Source organism: Trichomycterus rosablanca, chromosome 18 (assembly GCF_030014385.1).
Source record: "Trichomycterus rosablanca isolate fTriRos1 chromosome 18, fTriRos1.hap1, whole genome shotgun sequence".
Taxonomy (NCBI): Eukaryota; Metazoa; Chordata; class Actinopteri; order Siluriformes; family Trichomycteridae; genus Trichomycterus; species Trichomycterus rosablanca.
In genome coordinates, this window is record NC_086005.1 from 320,679 (window position 1) to 338,403 (window position 17,725).

A 17,725-nucleotide genomic window follows, 5' to 3' on the forward strand; every position below is an offset into this window, starting at 1 on the left:
TGTTGACTGTGAGTCAGGCGTTCTCATTCATGCCTCACTAATGCTTGTTCGACTGAGCAGGTACAAATTCCCACAGACACACTCTAAAATCTTTTACGGTTGTTTTTACGGGTCATTTTTTACTTTTATGGCTGCGTCCCAAACCGGCATCCTGTGTTACACAGTGTGGAGCTACATCAGCTTATATAATACAGAAGACTTGGGACGCAGGGTTTAAATGCTGTCGTAACTTTGAGCTTCACTGTTATGATGAAATGATTTTCAAATGAAAACTCTGTTAATTCCAAACCTCCTTTAATCCAGAATAACAGGACAGATCGTCCAGACTTCAGCTTCAGATTAAAGCTCCGGGTTCAACGATCTACTGAACAGTTAAATATTTAATCAAATATAACGCGTGTGTTTATTTCCACACTGTATAGAGGTGTGTTTCATTATTACAGTTATAATGATCATTAAAACACAGAGATGATAAATAAATAAGGACACGTGTGTGAATCAGTGAGGATTGAAATGATTGAACAGTCCGGTTATTTTGGGTGCTGGCGTGGGCGTCAGTACCCCGTGGCGTACCCTCCTTTTCGGGGATCAGACTGGGCGTAGATGCGTGACCCGTCTCTCTGGATGGCCTGAATCACCGCGCCCGTGGATTCCAACACCTCGATCACATGATTCTTCTCCTTCAGTCCCTCGATCACGTCCTGCGGAGGAGAAACGTCTCGTACTGAACGTACTCACGTCTCATTTTATCTCATGGACCCACAAATGTGTACAGTTTATGCTAAATGAGATGGAAACGTGAGCTGTGCTCTGACGTGTCCTGCTTACACATTGTTTCTGAAAGAGGAAAAGGACCTTCCCTAATGTTTTATTTAAAAATCCAGCATGTGTCATGGTATTAATGCCGAGGAGTACAAACACATTCTGGAGTGACGTGCTTCCATCTAGACGAGGTATCTGCTCGTTTCAGCGAGACAATGCCAAGCCACCTTCTGCACGTGTGGCTTTGTAGTAAGAGAGTGCAGGTGCTAGACTGGCCTGTCTGCAGTCCAGTCTTGTACTGAGTCGCTGAAGTGTTTTATAAAGCAGTGGCAACCTGGCAGATGTGGGGCTTGAACCAGTGACCTTTCAATCACCAGTGCAGTACCTTAACCGCTGAGCTAGCACTGCTCCCTACTGAATGCAGGTTTAACTAAGAGTTTTTCTACTGTCCCGACTCTTTTGGAGCGCGTTTTGTAAGTGAGTGTTGCTTATTCACTGCGACTCACCGTATCGAAGTTCGGTTCCACCACGACGTAGTTTGGACTGAGCTGGTGATGAACTCTGGGATCAGAAACTGATCTCTTCAGATCGTACTTGAAGAACAAAGCGTTCAGAATCACCTACAAACATCAAAACATCAAAGAGCTGTAAAATAATACAACGATATTTAAAACACTGACCGACCCTGTGTGAAAAAGTAAACGCCCCTTCTGTTATTCAACCAGCCAATCACATAAATGTAGTAAAGAATTGGGTTTGATTAGAGGACACACGCCCAGGTCAGTTAACTAGTATAAACATGAGGAATCATCTCACTCTGGATGATAATATTGATGTAGGTTGTGGTAAATCTGATATAAAGGCACCACAGCGTCCCATGGTGGTGGTTTAATGATGTTGTGGGGATGCTTTACTATAATAAATAAAATAAAGTGTCATTTTGCTCTCTAGCAGGAAATCCTGAAGGAAAACTACCAGACTCTAGGGGTCAGTAGAGCCTAGAGATTTTCCTTTGCGTGTCTGTGACTTTTAGAAGACTACAATTCCCATGGTGCACCTGTGACTGACTGGTAGGGTTGTGAGTCCGATTATAATCTCTGTGCAGCGCCGTCGATCCGCCAGCAGAGGGCGTAACTGCTGCAGGTATGAGGAGGTGATAACTCCGGCGGAGGGGATTACTCATACCTGCAGCAGTTACGCCCTCTGCTGACTGAACGACGCGCTGCACAGAGACCCTCATACGAGCCGAAATTTGTGAGGGTGATATAGGTGTTTGATAATACTATGTATCTCTGGTGGGGGGGTGATTACTTTTTCACAGCACTGTCTGTTACCTCGGCGACTGACGTGGTGATCTTGGTTCCTCCTGAAGCTCCCACCACCATCTTCACCTCCTTATTCCCATCGAAGAGCAGAGTGGGACACATGGAGGACATGGGCCGCTTATCTACAGGAAATAAACAACAGCATGTGTGATCCTTCCCTCCCTCAGACACAGCTGGGTATTCGAACCCTGGACTCCAAGGGTTGTTGGATATACGCACCACCCATGATGATACGCATGATTTATGAGGTGAGTCCAGACCCACAGAGACGCTCGGGACTCATCGAGAGACGGAGAGACGTCACATTAAAGATGATGCACATTCATTTCATCATTTCTAACTGTACTGTCCACAGTCAAGCAAGCTTCACATCACAGTCAGGTTCAGACTCTGCTGTGCAATAAACCTCCTGATTCATGTTCTTCTGTGTTTGTACTCAGCCAGACGAGCTTCAAAATGCCAAGAAGCTAAAAAGCAGAAGCTCCAGAAGTCTGACACAGCTGCGTAAAGCTCGCTCGACTGTGGACACTCACATAACATCAGCTTATTCAGACTGATCAGAAACAATCGTAGCATTAAATATATGTCTTGGATTAAGATGCCGTTAACTAGCACTGTTTATACGGGCACAGAGAAGTCATCATCATATTATCGTATAAAGAAAACCAAAAGGCCAAAAGTATGTGGACACCTGAACACGAGGCATAATGTGAAGCTGCCTTCATGCTTTTGAAAAAAGCTTTCTACAAGATTTTGGAGTGAGTCTGTGGGAATTTGTGCCTGCTCAATCGAACGAGCATCAGTGAGGGATTTTAAATCAGAACACCCGACTCACAGTCAGCTTTCCAATTCATCCTAAAGTTCTCCAACAGGGTTTAGATCACGAGTTCCTCGATCGGTCCGCCGGGTGTCCACATACTTTCGGCCGGGTGGCGCTAACAAGGTATTCTGGTACTGACAGGGCTGGATGTAGTTGTTGGGTGAGGGAGGGATGCCGTAGCCGTTAACGATCAGAGGAGAGCTGAAGTCGTCCATCTCGTTATTCAGGAGCACGCCGGTGGACGAGGACAGAACCTTCGACCCGAAACTGAGTGGAGAAACAAGAAACGAACCCTCGTTACTGAGGTTGTGCTGCACTATATGTTCCAAAACACACTTTTGCAGCCCTAACAGACTTCACTCTTCTGTGTGATGTTCAAGATCGTGTTCGTGTGTGGGAATTTGTGCCCTTTTATTCCTAAGAGGCCCTTCTTTCTCTAATTTTAGTCACGCACTGATCTCCGTTATCCCTCGTCTCTGTGCAGCGCCCTCGATCAGCCAGCAGGGGGCGTAACTGCAGCAGGTCTGAGGAGGTGATAACTCCGCTGGAGGGGATTCCTCACCCGCTGCAGTTATGCCCCCTGCTGGCTGATCAACACCGCTGCACAGAGACCCTCAGCACAGGTGCTTAAACACTCACAAGTGGTTGATGGTGCTGGTGGCGGCGATGGCGTTCCCGTCCTGGTCCGTTACAGAGATGTGAGACGTTCCGTGGTCGTCGGGAATGAAATATTCCGGCTCGTAGTAGCTCTCGTTGTGCGTGGTGTGATCGGTGATCTTCTGGCGGATGGATTCGGCGTAGCTTTTGGACATGATGTTCTGGATGAACTGTAAGGAAGAGATGAAAAGGACCTGGGTTAGATTTTTTGGTGCAGTAGGTGGATTGGCTGTTCTAAATGACCTCTAGGTTAGAGTGAGTGTGTGATATCTGGTGATGCGTTCCTGCCCACCACTGCTGAAACCTGGGTTCGAGTCTCAGCAGTGCTCTCGGCTTTAGAAACTAGATCTGAGTTCTAATGCGTCACAATATTTTTGCCTCATTTAATGATGTGTAATGCTCCATATCATGATGCTCCCACCACTGTACTTCACTGTAGGTTCGGTGATTCCTGGATCTGAATAGCAGAGAATTCCCAGGGTGGAGCGGTCAGGGTCCTTTCTGTGTGGAGTTTTGCATGTTCTTCCTTTGTCTGTTTCCTCCAGGTGCTCCAATTTCCTCCCACAGTACAAACACATGGAGATACTAAATCGCCCCTATGTGTGTGTCCTGTGGTGGACTAGCAACCTGTCCAGGGTGTGTCCTACCTTTCGCCCAGTGAACTGCACCCACAGTGACCCTGAACAGGATAAAGCGTGTTTGTGGTTGAGTGTGTTGATGTGACAGTGTTGAGTTGTGTGTGGATTGTAGGATGGAGACGGTTGTAACTGTTGTTCCTGCTGCGCTTGGATCCTCCTGCAGCTTTGTGTGGTTTGTCGTACCTCAGTGATGTTGAGGAACTTTGGATCTCCCAGCATGCTCCTCTTAGCAAAAGCGAATTTAAACACCTCCACTATACGATGGTAGGTTAGAACCCTCTTCTGAGAGTCAGAGACGCTGTCGGCCGTGAAGTTATAACCTGAACAATAAATAATAAAAACATCACGTTACGATTACATCATCTAAACGTCTCCTCACTCTACAGTGTTTAGGGTGTAACAGTGTTGAGTGTGTAACAGTGTTGAGTGTGTAACAGTGTTGAGTGTGTAACAGTGTTGAGGGTGTAACAGTGTTGTAACAGTGTTGAGGGTGTAACAGTGTTGAGGGTGTAACAGTGTTGAGTGTGTAACAGTGTTGAGGGTGTAACAGTGTTGAGGGTGTTGAGTGTGTAACAGTGTTGAGGGTGTAACAGTGTTGAGTGTGTAACAGTGTTGAGGGTGTAACAATGTTGAGTGTGTAACAGTGTTGAGGGTGTAACAGTGTTGAGGGTGTTGAATGTGTAACAGTGTTGAGGGTGTAACAGTGTTGAGTGTGTAACAGTGTTGAGGGTGTAACAGTGTTGAGGGTGTAACAGTGTTGAGGGTGTAACAGTGTTGTAACAGTGTTGAGGGTGTAACAGTGTTGAGGGTGTTGAATGTGTAACAGTGTTGTAACAGTGTTGAGGGTGTAACAGTGTTGAGGGTGTTGAATGTGTAACAGTGTTGAGGGTGTAACAGTGTTGAGGGTGTAACAGTGTTGAGGGTGTAACAGTGTTGAGGGTGTAACAGTGTTGTAACAGTGTTGAGGGTGTAACAGTGTTGAGGGTGTAACAGTGTTGAGTGTGTAACAGTGTTGAGGGTGTAACAGTGTTGAGGGTGTTCAGTGTGTAACAGTGTTGAGGGTGTAACAGTGTTGAGTGTGTAACAGTGTTGAGGGTGTAACAATGTTGAGTGTGTAACAGTGTTGAGGGTGTTGAATGTGTAACAGTGTTGAGGGTGTAACAGTGTTGAGTGTGTAACAGTGTTGAGGGTGTAACAGTGTTGAGGGTGTAACAGTGTTGAGGGTGTAACAGTGTTGAGGGTGTTGAATGTGTAACAGTGTTGTAACAGTGTTGAGGGTGTAACAGTGTTGAGGGTGTTGAATGTGTAACAGTGTTGAGGGTGTAACAGTGTTGAGGGTGTAACAGTGTTGAGGGTGTAACAGTGTTGAGGGTGTTGAGTGTGTAACAGTGTTGAGTGTGTAACAGTGTTGAGGGTGTAACAGTGTTGAGTGTGTAACAGTGTTGAGGGTGTAACAGTGTTGAGGGTGTAACAGTGTTGAGGGTGTAACAGTGTTGAGGGTGTAACAGTGTTGAGGGTGTTAAATGTGTAACAGTGTTGAGGGTGTAACAGTGTTGAGGGTGTAACAGTGTTGTAACAGTGTTGAGGGTGTAACAGTGTTGAGGGTGTAACAGTGTTGTAACAGTGTTGAGGGTGTAACAGTGTTGAGGGTGTAACAGTGTTGAGGGTGTAACAGTGTTGAGGGTGTTGAGTGTGTAACAGTGTTGAGGGTGTAACAGTGTTGAGTGTGTAACAGTGTTGAGGGTGTAACAGTGTTGAGGGTGTAACAGTGTTGAGGGTGTAACAGTGTTAAGGGTGTAACAGTGTTGAGGGTGTAACAGTGTTGAGGGTGTAACAGTGTTGAGGGTGTAACAGCGTTGAGGGTGTTGAGTGTGTAACAGTGTTGAGGGTGTAACAGTGTTGAGTGTGTAACAGTGTTGAGGGTGTTGAGTGTGTAACAGTGTTGAGTGTGTTGAGGGTGTTGAGGGTGTTCCTCCTCTCACCGTTGAGGATGTTGAGGATGAGTGTGAGCACCGGGCCGCTGGACGGAGCGTTCGGTACGAACATGGTCATATCACCAACAGATGCATTCAGAGGATTTTCATCTAACAGGGGTGTGTAACCTGATAAATCCTCTGTAGTGATGATCCCACCTACACACACACACACACACACACACACCATCACACACACACAATCACACACACACAATCACACACACCATCACACACACACACACACACACAATACCATACATTGAATGTGTAACTCACCCGCCCCTCTGATATCAGTGACGAGTTTCTCTGCGATGGTTCCGTTGTAGAACACGTCTGATCCTTTATCTGCGATTTCCTCGTACGTGTCAGCAAGTTTCAGGAATTTAATCGTGTCGTTTTCCTTCAGAATATCACCATCAGCATTACAGAACACGGAACTATAACACAGAACACGGAACTATAACACGGAACACAGAACACGGAACTGTAACACAGAACATGGAACTATAACACGGAACACAGAACACGGAACTGTAACACAGAACACGGAACTGTAACACAGAACACAGAACACGGAACTGTAACACAGAACACGGAACTGTAACACGGAACACAGAATACGGAACTGTAACACAGAACACGGAACTGTAACACAGAACACGGAACTATAACACGGAACACGGAACTATAACACGGAACACAGAACACGGAACTGTAACACAGAACACGGAACTGTAACACGGAACACAGAATACGGAACTGTAACACAGAACACGGAACTGTAACACAGAACACGGAACTATAACACGGAACACGGAACTATAACACGGAACACAGAACACGGAACTGTAACACAGAACACGGAACTATAACACGGAACACAGAACATGGAACTGTAACACAGAACACGGAACTGTAACACAGAACACGGAACTATAACACGGAACACGGAACTATAACACGGAACACGGAACTATAACACGGAACACGGAACTATAACACGGAACACGGAACTATAACACGGAACACAGAACACGGAACTGTAACACAGAACACGGAACTGTAACACGGAACACAGAACATGGAACTGTAACACAGAACACGGAACTGTAACACAGAACACCGAACTATAACACGGAACACGGAACTATAACACGGAACACAGAACACGGAACTGTAACACAGAACACGGAACTGTAACACGGAACACAGAACATGGAACTGTAACACAGAACACGGAACTGTAACACAGAACACGGAACTATAACACGGAACACGGAACTATAACACGGAACACAGAACACGGAACTGTAACACGGAACACAGAACATGGAACTGTAACAGAACACGGAACTGTAACACAGAACACGGAACTATAACACGGAACACAGAACTATAACACGGAACACAGAACACGGAACTGTAACACAGAACACGGAACTATAACACGGAACACAGAACATGGAACTGTAACACAGAACACGGAACTGTAACACAGAACACGGAACTATAACACGGAACACGGAACTATAACACGGAACACGGAACTATAACACGGAACACAGAACACGGAACTGTAACACAGAACACGGAACTGTAACACGGAACACAGAACATGGAACTGTAACACAGAACACGGAACTGTAACACAGAACACGGAACTATAACACGGAACACGGAACTATAACACGGAACACAGAACACGGAACTGTAACACAGAACACGGAACTATAACACAGAACACGGAACTATAACACAGAACACGGAACTATAACACGGAACACGGAACTATAACACGGAACACAGAACACGGAACTGTAACACGGAACACAGAACATGGAACTGTAACAGAACACGGAACTGTAACACAGAACACGGAACTATAACACGGAACACAGAACACGGAACTGTAACACGGAACACAGAACATGGAACTGTAACACAGAACACGGAACTGTAACACAGAACACGAAACTATAACACGGAACACAGAACACGGAACTGTAACACAGAACACGGAACTGTAACACAGAACACGGAACTGTAACACAGAACATGGAACTGTAACAGAACACAGAACACGGAACTGTAACACAGAACACGGAACTGTAACACAGAACACGGAACTATAACACGGAACACAGAACACGGAACTGTAACACGGAACACAGAACACGGAACTGTAACACAACACGGAACTGTAACACAGAACACGAAACTATAACACGGAACACAGAACACGGAACTGTAACACAGAACACGGAACTGTAACACAGAACACGGAACTGTAACACAGAACATGGAACTGTAACAGAACACAGAACACGGAACTGTAACAGAACACAGAACACGGAACTGTAACACAGAACATGGAACTGTAACAGAACACAGAACACGGAACTGTAACAGAACACAGAACACGGAACTGTAACACAGAACATGGAACTGTAACAGAACACAGAACACAGAACTGTAACAGAACACAGAACACAGAACTGTAAAGCAGAACACGGATGTGGATAAAGGAACGTGGTGGTAGAACATCAGTAAATATTTACCACATGTTCGGGTCTCGTCTGATGGTGTTTCTGTTTTTGTAAATGGCTCCTGCGAGGGCGTTCCCCACAGGAAATCCCTCCCTGGCCAGTTTGATACTGGGAATGAAGAGTTCTCTCCACTTTAACCTCCCGTGGCGCTGATGAGCCAGTTCATAACCACGGATTTCACCAGGAACCGCGATCGCTAAACCACCTAAGAATAAAAACATCAGTGAGGATAAGATCAGGTGGGTCCACTTCGGAAAAGGATCGTCACGCCGCCTCTGGTGCCACAGAGTGAGATCTGAGAAGGAGATAAAAGAACCAGAACCAGAACCAGAACAAGCCTGGTGTCACGAGTCCAGAGACGAGCAGGTTACCAAACCAGGAGCTGCAAGTCTGAGAGAGAGAAACTGTGATCTACAGAAACACGTCCACCTGGAGCGGATTAACACTCAACCAGGTAACTACATCAGAGGAACTATCAATCACTGTCCAGCAGTGACAGTGAGGTGTTTAAAAACTCCAGCAGCACTGCTGTGTCTGATCCACTCATACCAGCACAACACACACTAACACACCAGCACCATGTCAGTGTCACTGCAGTGCTGAGAATCATCCACCACCTAAATAATACCTGCTCTGTGGTGGTCCTGTGGGGGTCCTGACCATTGAAGAACAGGGTGAAAGGGGGTAACAAAGCATGTAGAGAAACAGATGGACTACAGTCAGTAATTGTAGAACTACAAAGTGCTTCTATATGGTAAGTGGAGCTGATAAAATAGACAGTGAGTGTAGAAACAAGGTGGTTTTAATGTTATGGCTGATCGGTGTATATGTGAGTGAGTGAGTGTCCGAATACTTTTGACCCTGTGGTGTATTTACCCTGATTTATGATCATACATGATGTACCTGAGAGATAATGAGCTGTTACAGCTGATAACAGGATTGTTTACTCTGCTCTTCCTCTATCAGTCCCAATTATTACTGACATAAACAAACCTCTCACATTCACTATTATTATGATTCATTATTAATGATTATAGATTATTATGAGCTATTATTAATTATTATGGATTAATTACTCATTCATTATCTGTTTTATCAGTGCTTTATCCTATTTAGGGTCACAGTGGGTGTGAATTACTGGGTAAAGACAGGAAACACACACACACACACACACACACACACACACACACACACACACACACACTTCTTCAATTTCTAGTATCTCTAGTTAACCTGACTGCACGCATTTGTACTGTGGGAGGAAACCGGAGCACCAGAAGGAAACCCACACAGACACGGGGAGAACATACAAAACTCCACACAGAAAGAACCCGAACTGCTCCATTTGTGAATTGAACCAAAGACCTTCTTGCTGTGAGGCAACAGTGCTACCCACCATGCTGCCCTGATTATGAATTAATAAGAATTATTATAGATTATTATTAGGGCAGGTGTAGCCTAGTGGTTAAAGTACTGGACTAGTAATCGAAAGGTCGCTGGTTCAAGCCTTATCACTGCCAGGTTGCTACTGTTGGGCCCTTGAGCAAGGCCCTTAACCATCAATTGCTTAGACTGTATACTGTAACAGTTCTGTAAGTCGCTTTGGATAAAGGCATCTGATCAATGCTGTAAATGTAAATATAAATGATAGATTATTATGAATGATTATTGATTATTTTGGATTATTTATTATTATTTTGGATGGATCAGACAGTGAACATGTTTGTAGTTTAAACAGATATGAAGAATCTGACCTTTATCACTGATGTTTTTTTTAAATGTAATATTTAGAAAATGTTCCCATAAACCCTAAAACCAGTGAAACGAAGGCGGTTTGATATTAAACACTCACGACTGAAGCGTCGCCTCCATGTGTTTCTCTGTGACAACACAAATCCCATCAGTGCTGTTATAAAAACCCAGACAGTTGAGCTTTGGTTTTATATTAGAACTTGAGGTTTTCAGTACTGCTCGCCCCTCGCCCCGCTGATTTTATGTGACGTTTCCTTCATTTCTGATTCTTTATTCCTGAGTGTTTGTAATCGTTAGTTTCAGGTTTGATTTACTGGAGTGTTTCTGATTCTGTAGATCTGATAATAAATCTGATATTGATCTGATTATTGATCCTCTGTACCTCTCTGGGAGAGTTCCGTGCTGTTCCCGAACATGTCTCTGGAGGCGTTCGAGGGCGCCGTCTCACGAGCATCGATGGTTTCCACTCTTCCTGTTACACAGTGAATGTTAATAAATAAAGATTAAGATGAATAATAAATAAATAATGAATATGTACTGGGGTGTTGGGGTGTTGGAGTACCGGTGGTGGAGTTGTAGATGGTGAGGAACAGTCCTCCTCCGATCCCGGCGCTGTGAGCGTTCATCAGACCCACACACAGTAACCCAGCGATCGCTGCATCTACCGCTGACCCGCCCTTCACCAGAACGCCCCTGCAACACACACAGTACAAACAGAACCGGTCAGGGTCACGGTGAGTCCTGTTCATCCTGAAACACAGGCTGCTCGGCTGGAACACTCTGGACGGGGCGCTGATCCATCGCAGGACTTCAGCCTCCTTTCCTCAGATAAAGTCAGTCATGTCTGTGTAGATGCCTGACTGGCTGATAGCACCACTGGGATCCAAACCCTTTTCCTTCCACACATCATATTGTTGCTGAGCTTAGAGACGCACATCCTGCTTTACATGTTCTTCTGGGATCATCTCTGACTGTTGAGATCAGTTGTCGTTGAGCCCTTGGATAAATTTCACCAGGATGACTATTCCTGGTTAGTTCCTCCATTTTACAATAATTGCTCTCAGTGTGGTTCAGTGGAGTCCTAGAGCTTTAAACGAGCTTTGTATGCCTTTTCAGACTTATATATAAATTTTTTGGATTTTCTTCCTTTAACCCAACACTGTCAGGTGATAAGAAGCGGTGCACATTAGACTCATGTTGGAGGGGGTGTGTCCAATCAGGCATTGGATATTAGGAGATAGAGAGCCGTATAGCGTACGGAGAGCCACACTAAGCTCCGTGTAGGAGCAGGGGCCCAAACCAGTGCTGGAGATCGTATATCAGAGCAACAGTGGGATTAATCACTTAGTTTGGTGGAGGTGTTGCTCAGGTAACTAAGCGGTGATCATTTGGGTGATATGTGTGTTGTGTAACTTTATTTCTTCTATGAAATGAAATGAGTTGAGCTTTTGGTTCAGTGTGTGTTTGGACGTACCTGCCGATTTCGGAGCACGGCCCGGCGTCCGCGGCTACGGCGGCTCGTCTGTACCAAGTCTCAGTGACGGTGGGGGTTTTCTTACCACTGGTGCCAAAAAACACGCCCACAAACGTCCCGACAGCGGCGAGCAGCAGCACCACCAAACCAAACACCACCGACTTCTGCACCATCCTGATAACACACAGAACACTCCAGTCAGTCAGAGGTCAGTCAGAGGTCATTAAAGTGATTTATTATGATGGATAACGGTTTCATTTCCAGGCAACTGGATCCATCTGAGCCTCCAGGCTCCCTCTGCTGGACATAAATGGCAATGCAGAAGGACATGATTCTGTAACCGAGACACACGGCTGATCTCCACAACCAATGTGCAGAAATCAACTTATTAACACAATATATGGTGAAAAGTATGTAAACACCCTTTATAACTATCATGAGGGGCAGCAGTAGCTTAGCGGTTAAAATACTGGACTAGTAGTAAGAAGGTTGCAGGTTCAAACCCAACCGCCACCAAGTTGGCCTCTGAGCAAGGCCCTTAAACCTCAATTGCTCAAACCGTACGTTTATTAAATGCTGCAAATGTAAATTAGCCACACTAATTACAGGTTTATAAAATCAGACTCAACTTTTATGGCAACAGTTTGGGGAAGGCCCTCTCCTGTTCCAGTATGATTTAGTCCCTGTACACAAAACCAGGTCCATCAAGACATGAAGACAAACACGTGGGTTTAGTGTGAGGAAATCTCAACTTTCAATTCAACCGCAAGCTGAGCCCTCGTCTAGCATCAATGCCTTCGGACTGAATGGGAATAAATTCCCACAGACACCTTCCAAAGTATCATGAAAAGCCTTGAAAGGAAAGTGAAGGCGTCCACATACTTTTGTGCATTATCTGAACCTGTCCTGTCATCCAACACTCTCCAACCACCAGTCTGGGAAGATCAGGAGGTTCCTCAGATGTTCCTCCAGCCACGATGGTTCAGGAGCTCAAATCTCCTGCTGAAGACGTTACATAACCCTCAGGTAGGAGTTCTAATTCCGCCCACAAACCCTAAATGTCCTAAAGAACGTCATAATAATGCGCACCCTAAAGCTACAATAAAGTATTGGGACAGGACCGTGGATTGTTTCCTACCTTGATTGTGAGGGATCTCCTGATGGTCCTTCAGACTTGGTTCCTCGCTGAAACGCTGTGTACGGCTGGTTAGCGGTGAGCTAGCGTGTAATTCCGCTGCTATTAAACTTTAACTGGAGACCTGAACTGGTTTTATTACGGTTATGGTTCACTGTGCTTCAGACCAGCTTCACCCTTGAACCCTCCGTACGTCTGCGACACCTTCGTACCAGAACCATCCAACATTCATTCACGTTCAGCGGGAGTCTGGAGCACCAGGTGGAACATTAACCAGGAACGAGCGCTTAACGGTAAAAGATTTACACCACACACCTAAAACGATACGATATAGGGTCAAAAGTATTGAGACACCCCTTTTAATTACTGTACTTATGTGTTTCAGCCATGACAGATACAAACAGGTGTAATAAGTCAGTGATATAAAGAAATGATATGCTTCCAGCTTTGCATCTACAGTTTAGGGAAGGTCCTGTTCTGTTCCAGCATGAGTGAGCTCTATAAAGACATGAAGAAGCTCCAGTGTCCTGCACAGAGTCCTGAGCTCAGCCCCACTCACCAGCTCTGGGATGAACCGGAACACCAACTGATTGATCAGCGTCCAGCCATACACATGCTGTCATATTTTATACTACTGAATTATACTCACTTCAAAGTCTTGTGAGAAGCTTCCCAGAAGAGCTCATGGTCACGGTCAGGCATCCAAATACTTTCGGTCATATAGTGTAGTGAGTTCGAATGTTTATCATGTACACGGTGTAGAATTATCTGTTCTAGTTACTCAGCCACAGAAAAGTTACAGAAATTCCAAGAAATGAAATGAAACACCTTACAGGTGAAACAGCGTCTATATTTAAATAAAATAACATGAAGCTCAGACTTTTCACTGTTTATTTTATTTATTTTATTTTTCTTTATATAGTTTTTAACAGTGAACATCGTCTCACAGCAACTTTACAGAGTTTAGGACCAGAAACCCCCGATGAGCAGCCGAGGGGCGACGGTGGCAGCAAGAACTCCTCAAATCTTAGAAAGGAACCAGAATCAGCAGGAACCTCCATCCTGCTCAGATGATCACAAGAGAAGAGAAGAAAAAATCTGCATCTAACATTATCAGTGAGTTTATTTATGTTCCTCAGATCAACTTTGTGTGGGACTGGATCAGAATCTCAGTGTTGAGGATCTTTTATTCTCTCCTATAATCCCTCTCACACTCAGACGCTTTCTTTAAAAAGGTTTAAAACTAAACCTTCATGTGGAACTGATCACCACCTATTATACTCGCTAACCATAAACTTTCTCTTCCATTCTGTTGCTCCTGTAACTGCTGGAATGATTTTTATCCTCAGTACATTCTGTAGAACAGTGTAGAACCTGAATGCATGAATGTTCTTCAGTAAAAAGCCTGGAGGTTCCTGCTTTTGTTCCTCAGCTTTTGTTTCAGAATGTGAGCAGGAAAATCAGCCTGAAAAATCACTGAACCTTCTAAAAAACAGGTCAAAAACAGAACACGTACATTACCACCACTGACCACTGGAGGGCAGGATTGATCTGATTTCTGTGTTCATGTTTGACTGGTTAGAAGGTAATAATAATAATAATTTATCAATAATAATTACAATAATATTAAAAACAATACTACTACTACTACTAACAATAATAATTTATCAATAATAATTACAATAATATTAAAAACAATACTACTACTACTACTAATAATAATAATTTATCAATAATAATTACAACAATATCAAAAAACAATACTACTACTACTACTACTACTAATAATAATAATTTATCAATAATAATTACAATAATATTAAAAACAATACTACTACTCCTAATAATAATAATAATCAATAATAATTACAACAATATCAAAAAACAATACTACTACTACTACTACTACTACTAATAATAATAATAATAATTTATCAATAATAATTACAATAATATTAAAAACAATACTACTACTACTCCTAATAATAATAATAATTTATCAATAATAATTACAATAATATTAAAAACAATACTACTACTACTAATAATAATAATAATAGTGAATGAGTGAATGAGTAAATTTCCTTCACCAGGATGAGGTTATTAGTGAAAATTAATAAAGAAAAATAAGAAATTACCATTAAAATGTTGTAAATATAACACAGCTCATCACTGTGCACTGTAAGAAGCGTTGATATCAGGCTGCACTACCGCGTAGTTCCACTGAGTGGCGCCAAAGCCCCAAAAAACACTAAAAAATACCATTTGAAACGCATTCAAATATTTCACTTATTTTTATGAGATCTACAGGTCCCGATCAGGGTCGCTGTGCCAACTTTTACTATTTATTTACTAACTTACCTAGAGCAGGCAGTTCACTTGATAGAAATAGAAATATGATAAATGACAGTGACCGGGGGCAAGGTTAGAACCCAGGACCCTGGAGCTGTGTAGCAATCAGAGTACCTGCTGTGGTATGATGCCACCCAAGTATTACTGCTATTATTACTGGTACAGTGGTACAGCTGGTTAATGGGTACGAACCATGGGTGTGATCCTCACCTTCAGGCACTGTCTGTGCAGAGTTGGTATGTTCTCCCTGTGTCGGTGTGCCATGTTCTCCTAATAATTTCTCTCTCATTTCCTAAAATGTACAGAAGGTGGATTGGCTGCACTAAACTACACATAAATGTGAGCAGGTCAGTGAGTAAGTAACTTCTTGCTGCCAGATTCAGGGTGTGTTCCTGTTGCATGCCCAGTGTTTCCAAGTGGATTTAACCCCTCACAGCTCTGATCAGGATGAAGAGGTTAGTGAAAATTAATGATTGAATAAATAAATTCATTCATACTTTATTTATTTGTTAATTTGTCTGTTTGTTGGTTGATTGGTTGGTTGTTTGATTTTAAGATTGCACCCTGTTTGAAAGATCATGAGCGTAAAGCTGATTCTAATACTGGAGCTAAAGTGACACAGAAATCAAAGATGTCAGTTTTATTATTAAATAAAAGCTTATTTTAACAAAGAAAAGTTTCATTTGTTGGAAGGGACCTTCAGCCAAACATGAAGATACTGGTGAAAAATGAGCTGGGAGTTTAGAGAGGAACAGAACAGATGGAGATGTTCGTGTGGAAACTGACACTGACACTTTTACCCTTTATTACATAATAAAAAATAGATTTTTATTCATAACTTTAATAGCATTTAAATTATTCAGCATATTAATAACTTCAATAAGCTTTTAAAATATTCATCAAATTACTCCAAAACAAGTTGTATATTATCAAATGTAACCCACATTACATACTACAACTCTTATACTGACACTTTTAACTTTTATTGATGTGATTGCGCAATAGCAATCACACTATTGTTATCCCTTTTTTGGCCCCATTGACTTCCATTCATTTTTGAAAAAGTTTTAGATATCGACGCCGTTCCAACTCTAAATTGATGACACCACTTTTTTTTTGGCCAAATTGTCAGGCTCTTTTCGTCCACAATTTTCTAAATATCGACACATTTCCAACTGTAAATCGTCCGGCCCATTAATGACAGCCCGAATTGGATACAGCATGGGGATTCAAACACATGCCCACCTGCCACGCCCATTTTTTTGGCCCCTATCAACGCCGTTCCAACTCTAAATCGTAAAGCCCACTGATGACACCCCGACTTGGGTACAGCATTTGGATCCACACACCCGCCCACCCGCTGCACTGCAATCACACTCGCATTTTCTTTAGGAAATGCACCTCTCTAGTTCTAAAAGAGGTTGTTATTGGTTGAGAAGATCTCACACAGCAAATAACAATCATGGTAAACCTGAAGGAGCTTCCAATAGTTCTCAGGAACATAATAATGAAACACTACAAGCTACAGAGCTGCAGCAACACTTTCAACATCACTGTGGAGCTCAATTACTCGTAGAACCTTCAAGGAACCACAGATCATCCCTGGACAGGAGCAGCACACAAGAACTCACAACCTGCTCTCAGAAGGAATGGAAGAGAGAAACCAGCAGCCACTTAAAAACGTGCAGAATGACCTGAAAGTAGCAGGAACCACAGTAACAAAGTGAAGAAGCAATTTGTGTATATGTATAATCTATAGAATACCTCAGTCACAGTAATGTATGGTGGTGGGAGCAGCATGATATGGAGCTGTTGGCTTATCTTGACTTCTTCCTTTTAAATTCATGAGAAATGTTCATAAAAAGACAGTTGCTAAAAGGAATGAGATCAAATCAGAGCCGCACAGTGTTTAGAGCTGGAGTCTAACTGGTTCTGCTGGCTTAATAGGAGGAGCAGTGGTACCATCTTCTGTTAATCAAGGCAGATTGTTAAAGATCAGCTAATCTTCTGGATCTGTGAGTTGATCTGATTGGAATGTGATCTTCTTTTAAGGATGTTGACCCTGGAGACCTCAGAGAAAGCACGTGTTAACCACACCAGCCTAGATTGGAGCTGTTGTGTGCATAGAGATCAGACAACAAGTGGGAGAGGTTCAAATTGTGGAGAAAACTGTGTTTTAAAAGCTAAAAAAGAGAAGGGTTAACATTCCCAGCGCCTCTCTCTCTCTCTCTCTCTCTCTCTCTCTCTCTCTCTCTCTCTCTCTCTCTCCTCCCCGTCTCTCATAACTC

The 17,725-nt window shown here is 43.3% G+C and overlaps 1 protein-coding gene across 1 annotated transcript; it reads right to left on the reverse strand.

The window, feature by feature from the left end:
- Positions 1-554: 554 nt before the first annotated feature.
- Positions 555-12,123, reverse strand: ggt1b (gamma-glutamyltransferase 1b). The gene is made up of 12 exons (XM_063014329.1): positions 11,951-12,123; positions 11,039-11,169; positions 10,859-10,948; positions 8,737-8,929; positions 6,455-6,615; positions 6,185-6,334; positions 4,386-4,522; positions 3,547-3,734; positions 3,047-3,174; positions 2,097-2,209; positions 1,269-1,382; positions 555-701 (listed from the first exon to the last, which is right to left on the reverse strand). The coding sequence occupies exons 1-12, from the start codon at positions 12,121-12,123 to the stop codon at positions 555-557; spliced, it is 1,725 nt and encodes a 574-aa protein (XP_062870399.1).
- Between the last annotated feature and the right edge of the window lie 5,602 nt (positions 12,124-17,725).

Excerpts from the sequence above, each read along its gene's own strand:
- ggt1b (XM_063014329.1), bottom strand. The coding sequence starts at position 12,123 with ATGGTGCAGAAGTCGGTGGTGTTTGGTTTGGTGGTGCTGCTGCTCGCC. Across the intron at positions 6,616-8,736 it reads AGACGAGACCCGAACATGTG|TTCCGTGTTCTGTAATGCTG; the intron begins GTAAATATTTAC and ends TCTGTGTTATAG. Across the intron at positions 2,210-3,046 it reads CAACAACTACATCCAGCCCT|ATAAGCGGCCCATGTCCTCC; the intron begins GTCAGTACCAGA and ends TATTTCCTGTAG.